At 39.9% G+C, this 19187-nt stretch overlaps 1 protein-coding gene across 1 annotated transcript in view; it reads right to left on the minus strand.

The window, feature by feature from the left end:
* The window catches only part of LOC119652103 (voltage-dependent calcium channel subunit alpha-2/delta-3-like), a 222664-nt gene that overhangs the window by 98626 nt on the left and 104851 nt on the right, over nt 1-19187 (minus strand). The window contains exon 3 of the mRNA XM_038056040.1: nt 4977-5058. Coding sequence (XP_037911968.1) covers nt 4977-5058 — 82 coding nt within the window. The remainder of the gene's footprint in view (nt 1-4976; nt 5059-19187) is intronic.

Here is a 19187-nt window from a genome sequence, read left to right on the forward strand (position 1 = left end):
TGTTTCAAAGCATACGCGAGAGGCTTATGGTCCGTGAACACTGTGAACGGCCTGCCTTCTAGGGAGAAACGGAAGTATTTGATGCTCAAGTACGCGGCGAACAGTTCGCGATCGTAGGTACTGTAGTTCCGTTGAGCGGGATTCAACTGTTTCGAAAAGAAGCTCCACGGCAGCCAGACTTGATTCACCTTTTGGTGAAGGGCAGCACCTACTGCGATGTCAGAGGCCTCAACAAAAACGGCTAGGGGTGCATCTTGCAGAGGAAATGCCAAGAGTGTAGCATCAGCCAGTTGCTGTCGGGATTTATCGAACGCGCGGACAGCCTCTTCAGACCACACAACCTCTCGTGTGTCTTTTGTTTTGGGGCCAGACAAATACGCGTTCAAAACGGACTGATTTTGGGCGGCCTTGGACAGGAAACGACGGTAGAAGTTTAGCATGCCCAAGAACCTTCTGAACTCCCTCACTGTCTTCGGACGCGGGAGGCTTGTAATTGCTTGCACTTGTCTGGGTCGGGCTGTATTCCTTCAGGGGAAATGGAGCGGCCGAGGAATCTCACCTGTTTTTGAAGGAACTTGCATTTCTCAACGTTTAGGACTAAACCGGCCTCAAGGAGACGTTGAAAAATGCACTCGAGATGGGCTAAGTGCTCAGACTTAGTGGAAGAAGCGACCAAAACATCATCCAAATATACGAAATAGAAATCGAGGTTTCGCAGGACTGAGTGAATGAACCTTTGAAAGGTTTGCGTCGCATTGCACAATCCGAAAGTCATTCGGGTGAACTCGAAGAGTCCAAAGGGTGTACATATTGCCGTCTTTGGAATGTCTTCAGGAGCTACTAGGATTTGGTGATAAGCCTTGGCTAAGTCTAAGGTCGAAAAGATGCGGCAATTCGCGAGGTGATGCGCAAAGTCGTGGATGAGCATTTAGCCTTCTGTAATCTGAACTTTTGGAGGAGTGTCCGAACACGAGAGTCGGTGATGTCTTCCAAAAGAACGGAAAGGTTATTGTCAGTGTGAGATACCATTTGGCCCGACGAATTAAGCTTGGTCGTGGGGTCTATAAGGGACTTATTTTGCAAGTCCACCAGGAATCCATAGTGCCACAAGAAGTCTGCGTCTAATATGGGGAAGTTGACATCCACCAGGATGAAACGCCACGAAAACGTCCTACGCAAGCCAAGACTCACGTCCACCTGCCTATACCCGTATGTGTAGATGCGGGAGGAATTTGCTGCCGCCAGTTTGAGCGGCTGTGGGTAAAGTCTATGATCCACTCCCGTGGCGAGTTCGAAAAAGGGGAGGGTTCCGCGCCATCTATTTGTTCGCATTCGCAACATTCGAAATAAATTTCGAATACTGCGAATCCTGCCGCGCCAGGTTTTGTGCGGAGCGTGATGGAACCTCTATACACGTCCTGGGATAGTGTCCGGCACTTGTGCGAAGTAGTTCCAGGCATATGGGAGAACACTTAATACCAGCTGCAAAGTTGAGAGATCTGGAAGCAGAGAGTATACTAAAGTTCCTGGCGGTTATAGGTTAATATTATTATTAATATTATTATATATTATATATTATATTATTAATAAATTATATATTATATTATTAATAGGTACACTATAACCAGTAAAAGTTGCACAATAGTTCTTTAAGGACGCGTTGCGACTTTCCCTTAACAGAATAGTAATAATAATAATTTTGGTTAAAGTTCCTAAATGCCTTTAATATTATATTAATGTGTTCTGGTTGAAGTGCCTGAACACTTAATAATCATTAGCATTTACAGTGTTCTAGTGAAAGTGCTTAAAGACTAAATTATTAAGCATTAGATATGTATCGGAGCCAATGTTGCCGAAACCGGAAAAATTATGTCATCAAAAAATGTAATAAAAGGACGCTGAGCGGTTCTTTTATATTAGCGTACTTAGCTTTAAGCAAAAAAAAAAACGATTTTCACCTCTGCTGTTATATTTTGTGTTATGGTTGCCAATATTGTTTGTCAATTGAGAAAAATTGCTTTAGGAGAGAAGAATGTACATCGAAACAAGTATGAGACGACACAAAGAAAATACAAAAATATTTATTCCCACGTAATACAGATCACACAAGAAAGGCGGAAAAGGTAAACATAACCGGGTGCAAGAAAAGGTTTCTGACAACAAGAACAGGTCGAGAAATCGGAAGCTGGATACTTCAGGTATGAAAGATTTTTTGTATATCTGTTATAAAAACATTTGAATGGACATTTGTTCCCTTAGTACCTAACAAATAATATATACATATATGAGAATATCCACTTTCGTCTTGAATTTGCACAGAAGCGACAACTTTGATTCATTATAACTTTGTTGGTATCACATAATACGATTTCCACCAAACTTGACAAGATGCAGCATGATCTTGTCAAGTTTGGTTGTGTGTTATAGCCTACACTGCTGTAAAATTTCGTGAGTCTAGCTTAAGGGAAGTTTTACAGTAAAATGTTGAAAATTATAGTTATATACTATTATTATCTTTATTTGAACATATTGGTATGGAGGGCATTTTGGATCCTAAGCACCACATAGTGGCAGCCTCTTAATTTTTTTTCAGTTTTTTCGGTTGTAACCACTTTTGACCCCCGAACTCCCCACCTTGCCAACAAATATTAAAACTAATTTCTGGCTTCGAAAAGTACTAACCGAGACCTTTCATTTGATACTCCACACGTTTATATTTGGTGAAGAAAAACTGTACTCCCCCCCTTTTGCAGGTATGGGGCCCCCTTAAACTCGACGTAGAATTGTGTAATTCACTATATGCGTGAGCATTCACAGCTCCCACCTTTCCACTAAATTTGCTGTCAATCGCTATAACTGTTTCCGAGAAAAATTCGTACAATTCGTAAAAGACAGTTAACCAATTTTAATAAGGTTTTGTTTAAAACCTTAAAAATGAACGGATTCTGATTAAAAACCAACCAAATTCGAACTTCCATTTCAATTTCAATGTTATGTATGCAATTACGGCCGTGAAATGAGGATGCATCGGGTTGGAAAAATATTGAGTTACATCGGGGGAAATTTCGTTTCCAGGATTCCACAATGCTTTCCGGAAAAAAATTTTTGAAGAGATATGCTGCTGATGGACATGGAGTTCGAGCAAATGCAATAGATGTTCAGCTAGATAAGGTTTACTGATGGGGAAGGCATATGGAGTCGGCGTGGGACATTGTTAAATAACTATTCTAGTGCTTAGAAGGCAGTTCACTTGGGGTAGTTGTCTTTCTGGAAGACAAATGGTTAAAATATACTGTCTTTTCATGTTCTAGTCAATAAATACCAAGACTATTTTAACGATTCCGTGTATGCAGCGATTTTTAAATTTGATATTGGCCTACTTTTCCCAAACGATAAAGCTGAATACCAAAAATCCAACATAGCACACTTTTTCACAAGAGTAGACTGCTTTCTAAGTTATTTTCGAAGATGAAAGATTTTCTTCTTTGCTGCTCATATTACTCTACTCTAAAGTAAACCTGTCTGCCCAGGGATGTCACGAGACTTCCTCCAATGTCTAGCGCTTTTGAATTGCGAGCGAGGTCACGTTATTTTCAAACTGCCAGATTCCGCTGGAAGTCGTTCCACTTTATGTCCAACTTAGTTAGGTAGTTCACCTCTCGCTACTGTGTTTTTGTAGAAAATGTTGGTCCATTTCACGAAGTTAAGACACGCAGAGTAATGCCACCAGTCCAAATTTTTGGTCTTTTTTCATTCGCAGAACATGATATTGCCTTCGTTTAGGGTTCTGTTGAAAAGTACTTATACAACTAGAGGGGAATTCGCTTGCTGACGAGTGGTCAGGCGTGGCTCTTAGCAATCCTTCAGTGAGCATAGTCTGTGTTCCGCTGGCGAGTGTCAAGGGGGAATCTACTCACACTACTTAGCAGCTCCTCCCCTTTGTAACCAATACCAAAACTATTACCTGCAACGAGAACTTTCATTTAATACCCCACATGGCCATATTCGATGAAAAAACCGTTAGTATTAAAAAAATAACACTTATCTTAGCTTAAAAATATTTGCTGACAGTCCCAAAACATGTTTATCGAAGAATTCAATGACTTTGAAAAAGCTCTTCGCGGAAGTGCATCACAAAGAAACTTACAGCTATTACCAGAGCGACCCAAATTTTTTTTTGGAGGAGTTTGAAATTCAAAGCAGAGTCCGACAGGACAGCATTCTGCCGGTTGTTATCGGTAATATTCTCCATGCTGCCTTGTCCAGAGGACATGGAAGACTCCAATAGTCGATAGCGTTTTTCCTTAAAGTTATCCGTTACGGACGGGGTCAAATCATCACCAAGGATATATTCGCAGTTTTCCTAGTTCTGAGTTTCGAGAGCAATCCTACTGTATGTCATTCTCAAAAAAAAAACGAATGGAAACATTATTCTTATTTAGATGGTGTAGACCGGTAAAACTGTCAAAAAGTCCGGCTACATTCCAAAGCTAACTAGAAAAGCAGCATATTCATGTGAATGACGGCCATATTTGCCAAACTGCTCTCAGTTGCAGCAGTGGTTGACAAGAGTTAAGTTTTCACACTTGCATGTTAATTGCAGTGCGATGGCCAAATTAATTTATCAATTATGTTTATGTCTGTGTTGTCTCGCTGCTTGTACAGCATTATGTATAATGAGAATGAAGCGAAAACATGGTCTTATCCAAAACTAAGTGGAGAAAAATTAATAAGAAAGAGACTCTGCCCTATACTTCACAAACAAGTGAATAACAAAAATTAAATTGATAGACGCCGTCGTCTCCTCCTATTTCAAATCGCTTTAGAATTATCCTTGGCGATTTAAATTATTTCGCAACTCTACCCCGTTCATCCCATTCAAGAAGGAACATTTTTAGTTGTATCATAGGGAGAAGTTATCGCGCAATTGTCGCATATACATATACATAAATATATACTTTATTCCAAATACTCACATTCTTAATGTTAATCATATTCGTAAACTGACGACCAAACTCCCAAACATCCACTCCAAATTTCAGTGCCCAATTTCGGACCCTGGAATGAAGAAAAAAATGTGTTAGCATACAATATGAACCTGTACAATTTCACCACTAATTCATTGGTACTCATTAATAAGCAAATTATAGCGTATTGTCTAAGTACAGTTGTTCTGTTTCATATGATTGTATGTATGGTACCTATTAGTGTTGCGAAAGTTTACATTTTTCTTACCAGGTTACAATACCTTTTCGTTCTTATATTTATAATAACCCGGACACTTCCGCTATTGGCCCACATCTAAGGCAAACATTGCCTTCACTACATATTATTTTATATTATTTTCAACAGTAGATTAACAACCATGCATTTATTGTTGAATAAACATGTTTGTCATAACTTTCAGAAAGTTTGCTAGAGCATAGTCATGAGCATTAACCATTAAAAGGGCAATTTTTTCTAGTATCAGTCAAGGCATCGGTTACGACGAAACAAATGGATGGTCATGGATGCTCCTAAGGCGTGCAAAGACATCGCTATGTTCATGATATCACCTCAGTACATCTAGTCTCAATGGACCGGACTTGCGAATGCATTGGGGAAGCTTATCTGTATACGTCATAGGCACCAAATCATATGCAGATACTGCCAGATGTTGAGAGCCTATGATGTGTACGGATAAGTTTCTCCAAAAAAATTGGCAAGTCCGGTCCATTGAGTGTGGGTACTGCCTATTAGATATACTATGGTTACCACTATCTGGCAATCTGCTACTGCTTTTCTCCAGAATTACCCATACGGCGTGTGCCAAAGTGTGTATACGCGATGGGTGAAAAGCATAAGCTCTGAATACGCAAACCGTAGTGCACAGTAGATCTACTATAGGCAGTACCCTTACAAAAATGACCCCACTTGCAAATGTGCTTGCAGAAGCTTATCTGTACACATCAGAGACGCTAAACAAGGAAAAGGCATAATCTTCGTCAAATCGTATCGGTAAGAGAGAGATCGGTGAGCTTTTGCTATTCTGGTACTACGGCGTGCTCACGCTTATAGCAAAAAGTTGTTTCACGTACTCACTTATACATAAGCAAAAACTTGCCACTCTCACCAATACATTGGCAAGTCCGGGCGGTATGTCAAACACAGCTGATCGGGTTTTCGGTGCATCTCGCTCATGCTCAAGGGCAAAACAATTTGAAATCGTGTGTACTCGCACTGATTTCCCCCCTTGAGGGGCAAGGGGGAGTGAGGTAGCTGTCTAGTATCTAACTGTGCCGTAGTGGTCTATTATTATAATCGACGCGTCCGTCTAATGGAATATTCCAGATTCGTTTATGCATCGCAAGATTTCCTTAATGGATATGATGCTATCAGCTGCAACCAGAGTACATCAGTACCAAAAAATGATGTAAGATGAGTCTATAGGAAAGGCATGTGTGTGTTTGTTTATGGGGGAAAGACCCTGGTGGCCTATTGCACCCGATTCCCCCATCCATGCTGGATTCATTTATATATCGCAGATCTGGTATGCATGTTTGGTGCTGACAGCCAATGTTTGATGTGCCTAAAAGCATTTAGGCTTTGCCAGCTGTTATAATTGGAAGGTTTACGCCACTTTATGGAGATAGCCTTCGTCAATGCTACTAATAATTGATTCCGGTTCTAGCATGGCGGAGATAGAACCCTCTTTTGCTAAGGCATTCAAGATTTCCTTGCTCTCTACACTGCAGTGACAAGGTACCCAGAGTAATTCCACCATATTGAATGTAGAAATAGAGTTCAAACTGTTTCTGTATTTTTGAATGATTTTGGAGGTGATCAGAGAACTACTCAATGCCCTCAGTGCAGCCTGGCCGTCGCTGTAGATGGCGATGCGCTTGCCCTTCAATCTTTTGTCAATCGTTCAATTTACCGCCCTTACTTCAGTTTGGAAAATGATTGACTATTGTCCCAATGCCGCATTTCTTGTTTTTATTCGAGAGGTGGACTCCGATTCCAAAACCCTGTTATGTTTTTGAGCCATCGGTGTAAATTTACTCCGTCTATCTCGCCATGCATTCCTCTGGGACTTCCCAGTTTTCTCTACGTTTCAGGGTAGCTTCATATCTTCCACCAAACAGATGTACTTGGAAAATCAGAGGGCATTGTAAGAGCTTGATTCAGTTCTACTAGTAACTCTTCCAATGCTCTGTGCCCCTACGTCCGTTATTTACCCATAGATCTAATCGAATTAGTCTATAAATTGCTCTCATTGCAATGCTTTGAATGAGTATATCGAGAAGCTGCAAATTGAGTTGCACCGAATGTCGTGCTCATGACACCGGTAATACCCAGACACACAGCTTTTCGCAGTGCGGCTACTTTACAGTGAAAACTTTTTTGTCTCACCTTAACCCACGATACTATGGATGCACAAGCGAACATCGATTCAGATAGCAACGTGTATCCACATTACCACATGAGGCCCCACGTCGAGCAAAAGTCCGTTTGCTCGCTTCAACTTTACCTCTACATGTTTGTTCCAAAGAAGCTTTATATCTAGAGTGACTCCCAGATATTTCACTGCTTCGGTGAGTTGAAAATTTGTGCTCCTCATCTCTGCGATTCAAAGTCCATCTAGTTTTCTCCTTTTTGCATAGTTTTATTTCGATTTACTGAAACTGTCAATCAAATCAATGACACCTTGTATATTTCTGCGCACCGTTCCAAGATCCTGATCAACAGGGAGCACAGCGACATCGCGTAAGCTTGAGCGTGTATTAACAAATTTTGCAGTTTCGTAGATTCCACTTCCTCTTTACAGGATAAACACGTATAATCTTGTAGAATTCCTAACGTGCTCCCAATTTTTGATACCAGCATTAGCCAATGCTACTGACAGTGACCAGGCACCGAGAAAAGCTCTACCGCGTCGAAAAATTTAATCGGTTTTTACATTTTTGAATGATTCTTGAGGCCACTAAAGGCTCAATGCGCTCAGTGCAACTTAACTATCGCTGCAAATTACAATCAATTGCCGGTTGCTGCTTTTAACATCGTATACAGATTGAAAGACCGCGGCATATTGTCCTAAAAAAGAGACCCCTTCTTGTTTCTATCTGAAAGGTAGACTCTTTCTCCAGGACCCTACTTTATTTTTGAGCCATTGTTTTACAAAACCTCAATATATCACGCCACACATTTTTAAGGTTTTGTTTGTAAAACAAAACCTTATTAAAATCGGTTTACTCTGTCTGTCTGTCCGTCACACGCATTTTTCTCGGAAACGGTTAGATCGATTGACACCAAATTTGGTAGAAAGGTGGGAACTGTGAACGCTCACGCATATAGTGAGTTACATCCTCTTACGATGAATTTAAGGGAGATCCCCATACATGCAAAAGGGGGGTGTAAATTTTTTTTTTCATCAAATATAGTCATGTGGGGTATCAAATTAAACGTCTCGGTTAGTACTTTTCGAAACCGGTCTTAGTTTTGACTTTTGTTGAAAAGGTGGGGAGTGCGGGGGGTTGAAAGTGGTCATTTTTTTAACGAGCCCATTCTCAGGAACTACCAAACCGAAAAATCTAGAAAAAATCAAGGGGCTGCCACTATATGGTGCCTAGGCTCCGAAATACCCTCCATATCGATATCTGTTCAAATAAAGTTAATAATAGTATATTACTATTATTTTTAGTAATTGACAGGAAAACCCCCCTTAAGTTTACCCTAGAATCACAAAATTTTGCAGCAATGTAGGCTACAGTATAGATCATGATCCAATTTGGTGAAAATCGCACTATTACTAACAAAGTTATACTAGGTCAAATCTGTCGCTCCTCTGCAAATTCAAGACTATGAATGTCAATATCACTTGAAATATTTTCACATAATATATGCATATTTTACGTGCTACATGCTAATGGGGCAAATGTACACCCAAATCTCTTTATAAAAGAAATACACAAAACCTTTCATACCTGAAACGTCTAGCTTCCGGTTTCCCGACTTGTTCTGGTTTGCTCCCGTTTTCTCTACGTCAGAAGCTAGCTTCCTATCTCCTACCAAACCGATGTATGGCGGACTGGATTCAATTCTCCTAATAGTTCAATGCTGTGCCTCTCACAGCTGTTGTGTCCACATAGACCCAAACGAATTTGCATATGAGCTGCTCCCATTCCAGTGCTTTAAATATATACATATATGCACGGGCTGCGAGTCGAGTAATGTATCTAGAACTGATCTGATCTAGAGCGGATATCTGGGCGCCGGCAATACTTAGACATAAAGTTCTTTGCTGGGAAGCTCATTTACAGTGCAACCTCTTTTGCTTTGCCGTAAGCAACACTCCATGTCAAGGAAAAAGTCCGCCTGCAGAACCCATAGGCTACTAAATGTTTGTTTTAAACAAATTTCTTATATAGAACAACCGCCAGAGATTTTACTTTTTCAGAAAGTTGAACGATTATTCCGCTCATCTCTGGAAGCCAAAAATCATTCAGTTTCCTCCTTTTTATGAATAATACCATTCCGGTTTTATTTGGATTTAATGAAAGCCCATGCCTGAGGCAACGACTATCGATCAAATCAACGAGAGAAGGGGGATCAATTTTATTCTTTTTATGCTTTTCTGTAAAGCAATCTGGAAGTCTGCCTGTCACGCGCACTTTTCTCCGAAGCGGCTACACCAATTGAAACGAATCTGGTAAATATCTATCGACTATGAACTCCCATGCATACAGTGAAGGTAAAGCGGGACTCCTCATACATGCAAAACGAGACTGTACATATTTTTCGCCTAACGTTCCCATATGGGATAATAGATAAAAGTCTCAATTCTTACTTTCGCAAAAAAAATCTTAGTTTCAACAACGGCTCCAAAATAAGGAGGAACGCGGTAAAAAGTTACAAACGTATAATAAAACTATCCAATCCAAATTATGTCCTATTCCGATATCTACACAAATAAACTTAAAGAGAGAAGTGCCAACAATTAGGCAATCATCAGGTATTTTTTATAGAAAAGTTACATCTTCAATATTTTAAATAGTATGTTGATAATTAGATGTATTTAAATTAAAAATCTCAGTTTTGTTTTACTCTTTAAAAAACAACAAATTGGGAAACCGGAAGCTTGACGCTTCAGGTATAAATGGTTCTGTGTTTCCCTATGTGAGGAGCAATGAGTGTATGCCACTTCCGTGTGCACATAGTTAAAAATTCCATTGCCCTCTAAGCGATTTAAATAAATCATTTAATGGAAAGCCCTATATTGATAATAGTCACACGCTTCACACTCTGAGTTTAATATTATTAGCAAATGCGAAGAATTTAACATACACCAGATATAAACAAGTCGGCAAACAAGAAGCTGGACGCTTCAGGTATGAAAGATTTTGTGTATTTCTATGTTATACCCTGCATAACAATTTCGTGGTGCTAGAATGAACTTAAGGGGGTTTTGCAGCCAATTACTAAAAAATATACTAATATACTATTATTAACTTTATTTGAACAATTATCGGTTCGGAGCCTAGGTACCACATAGCGGCAGCTTATTGATTCTTTTCATATTTGTGGACAGACAGACAGTAAACCGATTTTAATAATATTTTAAAAAGCTAAAAACGGAAAACTAAAATATTCCCATGGGCCCCTCCGCTCATTTATATCAAGATGACGTCATCATACACGTCTTAGAGTGCAATAAATTCACACGATATGCGAAAATTCGTTTTGTTTTTTGTTAATAATAGTTGAAGTTCATTCAAACTTCGCAAGATTATGCGTGAATCGTTATTGCGTATGGTGTGAATCACTACAATCGTCTCCGAGAAAAATGCGTGTCACGGACATATAGACAGACAGACAGTAAACCTTAAAAAGAACCTTTTAAGTTATTTTGCACATCAATTTGAAAAACCCTGTTGTTTAAAGTTTCGATAACGAATTATCGAGAATTGTAAGGACTTGCGATTACATCCCATACTGTAATTCTCGAACTTCCCCATAAAGGCCGCTATATACCTGTGCACTTGTATGCATATATATATTGGTATATATAACAGTTAATGGTTAATAAACGAATCAAAATTCGAGTGATTATAAGGTCTGCACTTTCTCTTCAGTAAAGGCACGGACACTTCCAAGCCTATAACTTCAAAATTATTTTGAACTTCAACTCAAAATTTTCGAAATTTACAGAAGATTCCCAACACATTTAGATGAAAAAATCTTAGTCTCCTAATCCGGTTACAGGCATCTCCCCCATTATCAATATTGCCAAATATTTTAAGACAACCGGCAAATACCTTTAAGGTTCTTAGGAGTACCTTATTATGTTGTTGCATAAAGACTGGTTTTACCAGGGAGGAAAAACCTGTATCCAAGGGTAAAAAGTTTGAATTTTTGTATCTGAAAATGTATGTGAACTTCCTTATAATAAACCCTGAAAATTTCAAATAGATTTTGGTGTTAAAGCCTTTAAAGTATCCGTGCCTCTACTGAAGGAAGAACAATGACTCCTAGAATGAACTTAAGGGGGGTTTTCAGTCAATGTCTAAAAGTTGGTAATATACTATTAGTAAGTTCATCTGAGCAGATATCGGAATGGGACATCTTTACATTGCCTTTCTGGATCTAGAGAAAGCATTTGACCGTGTGCCACACAAACTCATCTGGTATACTTTACGACAATACCAGAAGAACTCATACACTGGGTTCAATTGCTCTACCACGATCCGAAAAGTAAAGTTCGAAGTATAGAGGGTGTATTAAAACCGCTTCGTGTCTCAGTTGGTGTTCATCAAGGAAGCGCCTTCTCACCACTCCTCTTTCTTCTTGCTATGGACACCATCACACGGGATATCCAACGTCCAGCGCCCTACTCACTGTTTTATGCAGATGATGTTTTCCTAGCATCTGATAGCAAAAATGATCTCCAGCAACTTGTCCAAAATTGGAATGATCGCCTCATGCAACACAGTGTCAGATTGAATCTAAAAAAAACTGAATTTTTGACGACCGATCCCCATGAAACAGGCACAATCACTGTCAGCGGCAGTGATCTGCCCAGAACTGAGCGATTTAAATACCTCGGGTCAACATTATCAGCCAATGGAGAACTGCCTTATGAAATTGCTGCACGCATTAACGCAAGCTGGATGAAGTGGCGTTCCACAACTGGTGTTCTTTGTGATCGACGTATCAGCGAACGTCTCAAATCAAAAATTTACTGCAATGTCGTCCGTCCTGTCGCCCTCTATGGTTCTGAATGTTGGCCAACTATAAAAGACAATCAACGGAATCTTGCGGTAATGGAAACGAAAACGTTTTGATCACATCCGAAATGAGGATATCCGCGATCGTTATGGGGTTGCACCGATTTTCGATGGTATGGTCACGCAATTCGTGCTAACGAGAATTCACTTGTCAAGATTGGTCTGAACATCGAAGTCGATGGTAAACGACCAAAAGGCAGGCCTAAACAACGGTGGCTTGATACGCTGGATGGGGATTTAAAAGCCTCGAAGTTGCCCCCAGATCAGGCATTCGATAGAGTCAAAGGGCGAAACCGATCACAACGAGCCGACCCCGCTTGTGAACGGGACAAAGGCTGAAGAAAAAGAAGAAGGTTTCACATCAGTGTTTTAATTGTGAATTTAAGGGGGGGGGGGGTGGGTTTTCAGTAAATTTCTAAAAGTTGGAAATATACTATTAGCAAGTTTATTTGAGCAGATATCGGAATGGGACATATTTGGAGGCCTAGATTTCATCTAAGCGCATCACCCTGATTTTTTGCTGATTTTTGAGTTGGGTAGTTTCTCTCACTTTAAGTGCGTACATTTTGACTCCGTGCTCGCGCACTTTTCAATTCTCGTCAAAACTAATATCAGTATCGCACAGTCTACATCCAATAAAAAAAAATTTAAATCGCCCCTTTAAACTCACATTAACATTTATGTCACTCACTGTATGCGTGGGATTTCATAATTCTCATCTATTCATCAAATTTCGTTCGGATCGGTTCAGCCGGTTTGGAGAAAAGTGCGTGTGACAGACAGACAGACAGTGAATCGATTTTAATAAGATTTTGTTTTACACAAAACCTTAAAAAGGGCTGGTGAGAAATTGATTCCTCAGGAATGGAATGTTAAAATTTCACTCGGATATCAATTATTCTCGCTAATTGCGACATCAGCATCTTATTTGCATGGCTTAGGATGCAGTTATTTTGCAAAAAATTGATAAATTTGAACTGCAATAACTTTGACACTAATAGCCGGATTTTCATGAAACTTGACATGCAGATGCACGATACTGTCCTGTATGCTGCTAGCATAACCTTAAGAGGGGTTTTTTAGTTAATTTCTAAAAGTTGGTAATACTCTATTAGTAAGTTGATTTGAGCAGATATCGGAATGGGACATCTTTCGGGGCTTAGATTTTACATAAGTGTTTTACACAAAATCATAAAAAGGTGCTGGAGAGAAGTAGATTCTTCATAAATGCGATTTTAATATTTCACGCGAATGTCAATTATTCTCGTTAATTATGACGTCAGCATCTGATTTGCATGGCTTTAGAAGCAGTAAATTCGCGCGAAATTGCTAAGTTTGAACTACTATAAATTTAGCGTTAATGGCCAGATTTCTATGAAATTTGGCATGTGTATGAAAGGTATTATCCTATGCTTTTTGATAATCTCTTCCGTTCTGATACGTTTTGGTCGATTCACTGTTGTATATACACACAATTAGTCTACAAGTATATACCAACGGTTATGAGGAATTTCTACCTTCCTCAGCTCAGTAAATTTCATCAAGTCTAGGGTTTACGAAAATTCCTGTGCTGATTACAAGAAAGTATACATCGGACAAACCAGAAAGAAAGTAGAAATACGTTTTAAGGAACACTTAAAGGAAGCAGAATTGGCTATCCTTATAAAATCACGTCTCAAGCATAATGCATTGAAAACTACTGCACTAATTACCTGCAAGCGACATCTGTTCGAGTAACAGACAACTATAATATATCTTGAATCTATTTCCCTTCATATTCACAATTAGCTCCAAACAATTTCGGGAATTTTTTTCTCGCTGGGCAATAGGTTCATAACTGTGGGAGATTACTACGGGAAACATACTATCTGGGCCTCTAGACTAATCAATCCAAACGGCAAGGAGCTTTGGAATGTCTTGGGCGACGGAAACGTATACGATTTCATTGCATCTAGGCGCCCAACTTACTGGCCGACCGACCATCGGAAAACACCCGATTCCATCGACTTCCCAATTACGAAAAATATTCGTCGAGAAACAATTTCAGCTGAACCATGTTACCGTCCCAAAACAAGCGAACTGGAAGCTCTAACAAAAAATCTGCAAACTACTTGAAGTATAAAAAATAGATAAGTTTTCACTTAGTCAATGGAATACTTCTGTATACAAAACGTGGCATTGACCTAGTCATTGAAAGTTTGATAAACACCTTGTACCTGCCTGCACGGCTATTTACAAAACCAAACCAAAGGGTAGCCAATTGATGCAAGCCCTCAGGGCCTATCCGAAAGACGATCCATAAAAAAAGAAATTATTAAAAGCATGGGGTCACTACAAAATTACAGGCAAAATGGTCAAAGAACTACCTCTCCATGCCATCAAGCATCTGATTGAGATCTTCAACGCGTTGGCACGTGTTGGTCACTTCTGAAATACGTAGAGCATTTCCGTTATAATTACGGTCGCAGAACCGCGAAAAGATCCGACCTAAACCTGCTTCCTATCTTATGAAAACTATTTGAAAACCTGCTAGCATCAAAGATTCTGTCGTTCTTAACAAGTCGTAATATAATCCGCGACCATCAATTCGGCTTCCGGGGAAAGCATGGTACAATAGAACAAGTTCACCATATCGTTCCGGCAGTAAGGCAACCTTTAAAAAAAAATATTGTTCCGCCGTCTTTCTATCGACATCTATTTCCCAGACTTTTGACAAAGTGTGTCACAAAGGGCTATTGTACAAGATCAGAAAAATTCTACCGCCAAATATGTATATCATGAAGTCCTATATAAACAAGTCGGAATACCGGAAGCTCGCGCTTCGGGTATAAAGGTTTTGTGTTCATCTTATGTGAGAAACTTCAACGCACATTTTTCTGTCCGTATATAGCTACAAATCCAACATAATCCTTCATATTTTTCCAAACTACGAGACATACGTACATATTACAGCCATAGATATCACGCTCACCCTAAACAAACAAACTGCCTATTACCGAATACTGTACACATATATGCACGTATATAAATTGATAGTTCCCATATTTCCGATTAACTTCTTATATCTATTTGAATTAGGCACTACCCCCAAAGTTCATTAGCACGCATATATTATATACCTACATGCACACATGTCTGGCTGACAAATAACTAAAAAACTAAAACAAAATAATTCTCTGGAACCCAATTCATAAGAACTCATTTCGTTGTGGTATTGACGAATTGATATGTGATGATGACGTCATGCAGGTTGTAGAGGGCACGAAATTCACAAAAAATTGTAAAGTTTCACCCCCTATAACTTTGTTAATAATAATTGGATTTTCTTCAAACATGACCAAACTGTGCATTATGTTCTTCATTACACGCATGCCAAATTTTGTACTCCTGGGATGAACATAAGGGGGGGTGCCGGGTAAATTTCTAAAATGTGGAAATATACTATTATTAACTTTATTTGTGCAGATATCGGAACCGGATATATTTTGAGGCCTAGATTTCGTAGAGATGCACCACTGCGATTTTTTCCAGATTTTTCGGTTGGGTAGGTTCTGAGAACGAGACCTGTTACACTTTTTGTGGGTCATATTTTGAACCCTCACTCCCCTACGTTTCATCTAATATCAGATATTGAACCAGATTCGAAAAGTACTAATTGAGGCCTTTCATTTGATACCCTACATGGCTACATTCTGTGAAAAAAAAATTTGCACCCTCCATTCACATGTATGGGGAGCCCCCCCTTAAACTTAACACAAGATGGCGCCACTTACTGCATGTAAAGAGATCACCAGATTACATACTCCCACCAATTTTCGTGACAATCGGTCCAGTCGTTTCCGAATAAATCGGGTGTGACAGACAGGCAGACAGACAGACAGACAGACAGACAGACAGACAGACGGACAGACGGACAGACAGACACCGTCTCGATTCTAATAAGGTTTTGTTTCACACAAAACCTTAAAAATCGGTAGTTCCAACTGAGATAGAAAAAGCTCATATCCAAATATGAATCAAAGCGTGCGTCCTCCAGGTAAACGTACTAGGATCATTATTGTATCTAATATATGTTTCTGATCTGCCAGTTGACGATAATCTGATTATATCTACTTTCGTGGACTATACGGCGATCTTTAGCGATGTCTTCAATTCCCTGGAATTTTCTTTGGGAAAACTTGAACGGTGGCTAATGACGCCCATTTCGCTAAATGGGATCAACATACTTGTGGTATGACACATCGAAGCTTAACGAACGCAAATGCGACTAAAAATACAAAGTATCTATCTATCAACCAACCGAAATTCTAGTTTATCACTAGATAACAAGTTACTTTTGTATAAGTCATTGATTAAACCTATCTGGAACCACGGAATTCAGATGTGGGGTGCAACAAAAATTCAAACATCAAACTGCTCCAACAAACCCAGGCGAGGATCCTTCGAATAGTAGCAAATGCACTTTGGTTCATTGAGTATACTAGTTTACATCGAACAACTAGATACTCCTCTCGAAGATGACGAAATAGTTAATCAAACTGATTAATATCAAGAAAAACTGAAGGACCACCCAAATACCCAGAAATTCGTTCCTTCACCTTAGGATGCTGCTAAAGCCTTTTAATAGTCAGAAATTCCAAACGCCAGGAAGTTATTTATGTTTTTTTAAGATAATAAGTTCCGATGATATATTTATAGTTCTGCAAAAAGCGAAGGATACAATGAAACATGAAGTTGCATAAAAAGCAAAAAACTCGCTGTTCACGCCATCAAAAGCCTCTCGAAATCAAAGAAGAACAGGTAAAGCGAAGGTCTAAACTCTTTATGCAGCTCCAGAATGCTCTGTAGGGTATTGTGGTGGCCAAGGCAGGAGAATCCTGTGTGGAAACGATCCTGTTCTCTCTCGTCAAGTTTGCGACATGTTCTTCGATGCGTTTCAGGACAATTTTAGCTATTATCTTTGCGATGGTAGGGAGCATACCGATAACCCTCCAATTGTTGAACTCAAAACGGTTGTCCTTCTTTAGAATCTTAACGATTTCCGTACGAGTGGAAATAGCAGATCGGCAGTAACTCCAAGGACAACGTTGATTAACTCTGCGGAGTGACGGTCACACCCAACAGCTTCAATCGGTTTGAGTGCATTGGTGACCGAAATGATTCCTTTTCTTTGCCTTACCGGATGTGATGCGATTAAGAATCGTGATAAAGTATTCTTTTCACCACTTCAATTGCTCGCCATCGTAGATAAGAAGTCAAATGTTAACGTCCCCCACAGGACCATCGAAAGATTTGCAATCACATGCAAGTTCATTTGTGATGGTGTATACACTTCTGAAACCATTGCGGTTTGCATCACTTTCTGCTTCCGTCAGTAGCGCAACAGCAACTTCCCTTTAGTTACGGTGCACACTACATTGAACTTGCCGGGATTTCGCTCGGTATTAGATTTTGAACGCGTCACGTCTACCATGACTCGCAGCGGACAACAGCTGAACTTGGGTGGGCCACAGCTCTCCAGCCTGCGAGAAGTGGCGCGGAAACATGCAAGCGAACGCAAGCGACCATCAGATGGTGATCCCTTTCGAGACCGATGTCAGCGCTTCTTTTGTTACGCACATCCAGGGAACAACTCCTAAATCTACTGCTGATCGCAAAGTGGTTGATCTGATTGTTCGGACGGTGTTCGTTAGTTGAAATCCAGCTGACCTTACGGCAGGCTCTGTGTTCAAACAATGTACCACCAAGGCGGTGGAAGTTGCAAAAATCCATGAACCTCCCACCATTATCATTACGGTCGCCAAGACCGTTAAATTGCTCGTACATAACATCCTTCTCGACTATATTGGAAGTCCTCCTTAACCTGGACGAAAATCTTGTAGTAAGAAGGTTGCCAGAAACCGGCGGCACTCAGGTCAAAAGATTGCGCCTTCCGTTAAATACAACCCGACACCAGATTCGCATCTGGGTTTTCCAGAGTAAAAAGTACATTGCCTCAGTAGGGAGGGTCCCACCATCGTTTAGGCCCAAAACATGCAGGTTATATAGTTAGAATCCCCGCTCAAGTTGGAGAAAGCTAGCATTCCGAGGACCCTTGCTAGCATTGTCCAGAAGCATGGGTACATTCCAGAAACCAGTCATAATCCGTTTTCAATTGCCAAAGGTCACAGTCTTGAGGTCAGTCCCTATCCGGGACCTAAAAAGCTTTTTCATAAATGCAGTGTACGGCAAGAGAATTATCTGGGCAGATTCTGCTTCCCTGGCAAGCGCAGTAACACATTTTGTGTTGACGTCTTGGCAACGTAGTTTGGTTTTTGAACTTCAAGTCAATTTATGGCATCTGATTTCATCAGATACTTGCATTTTCATCTCTTTGATATTTTCCTTTTCAGAGTTTACCATATAATTAGTTTTCTTACCTATAACGGCATTGAATCCTTAATGAGTTTAAAGATGCCTGTAATAGTTACTAGTTGAGGGGGTAATCACTCTGGCTATCTTAGGAGTGCGACTCAGATTAATAATAATAATAATCGTTCGCACAACAATCTATATTGGATCAGGGCCTTGAAGTGTGTTAGAGCACTTCATTCAAGACCGTAACGGTACACTACAGTATAATGTAGGAGGCAATGTGGTCACCATTGCGGTCGCCCGAGATTATTACCCTGATTTGACTTAGGTACTCATTCACAGCTGAGTCGACTGGTATCCGACGTCAAATCACGATACAAATCTCACTGCCTCTTCCTGTCTGTTCCTATTTGAACAAATTTTCTCAAAACGTAGTTGCTTTCGGTCATAGGTTCCACGTTATTATCCTAAAAGCAATAGATGAATATTTTAGTCCATAGCCTGCTTCAGAATATGAATCCGGCAGTTTGTGCGTGAAGGCATTTCACCGTCTCACACAAAAAAAAATCT

The sequence above is a fragment of the Hermetia illucens genome, chromosome 3 (assembly GCF_905115235.1).
Source record: "Hermetia illucens chromosome 3, iHerIll2.2.curated.20191125, whole genome shotgun sequence".
Lineage (NCBI taxonomy): Eukaryota > Metazoa > Arthropoda > Insecta > Diptera > Stratiomyidae > Hermetia > Hermetia illucens.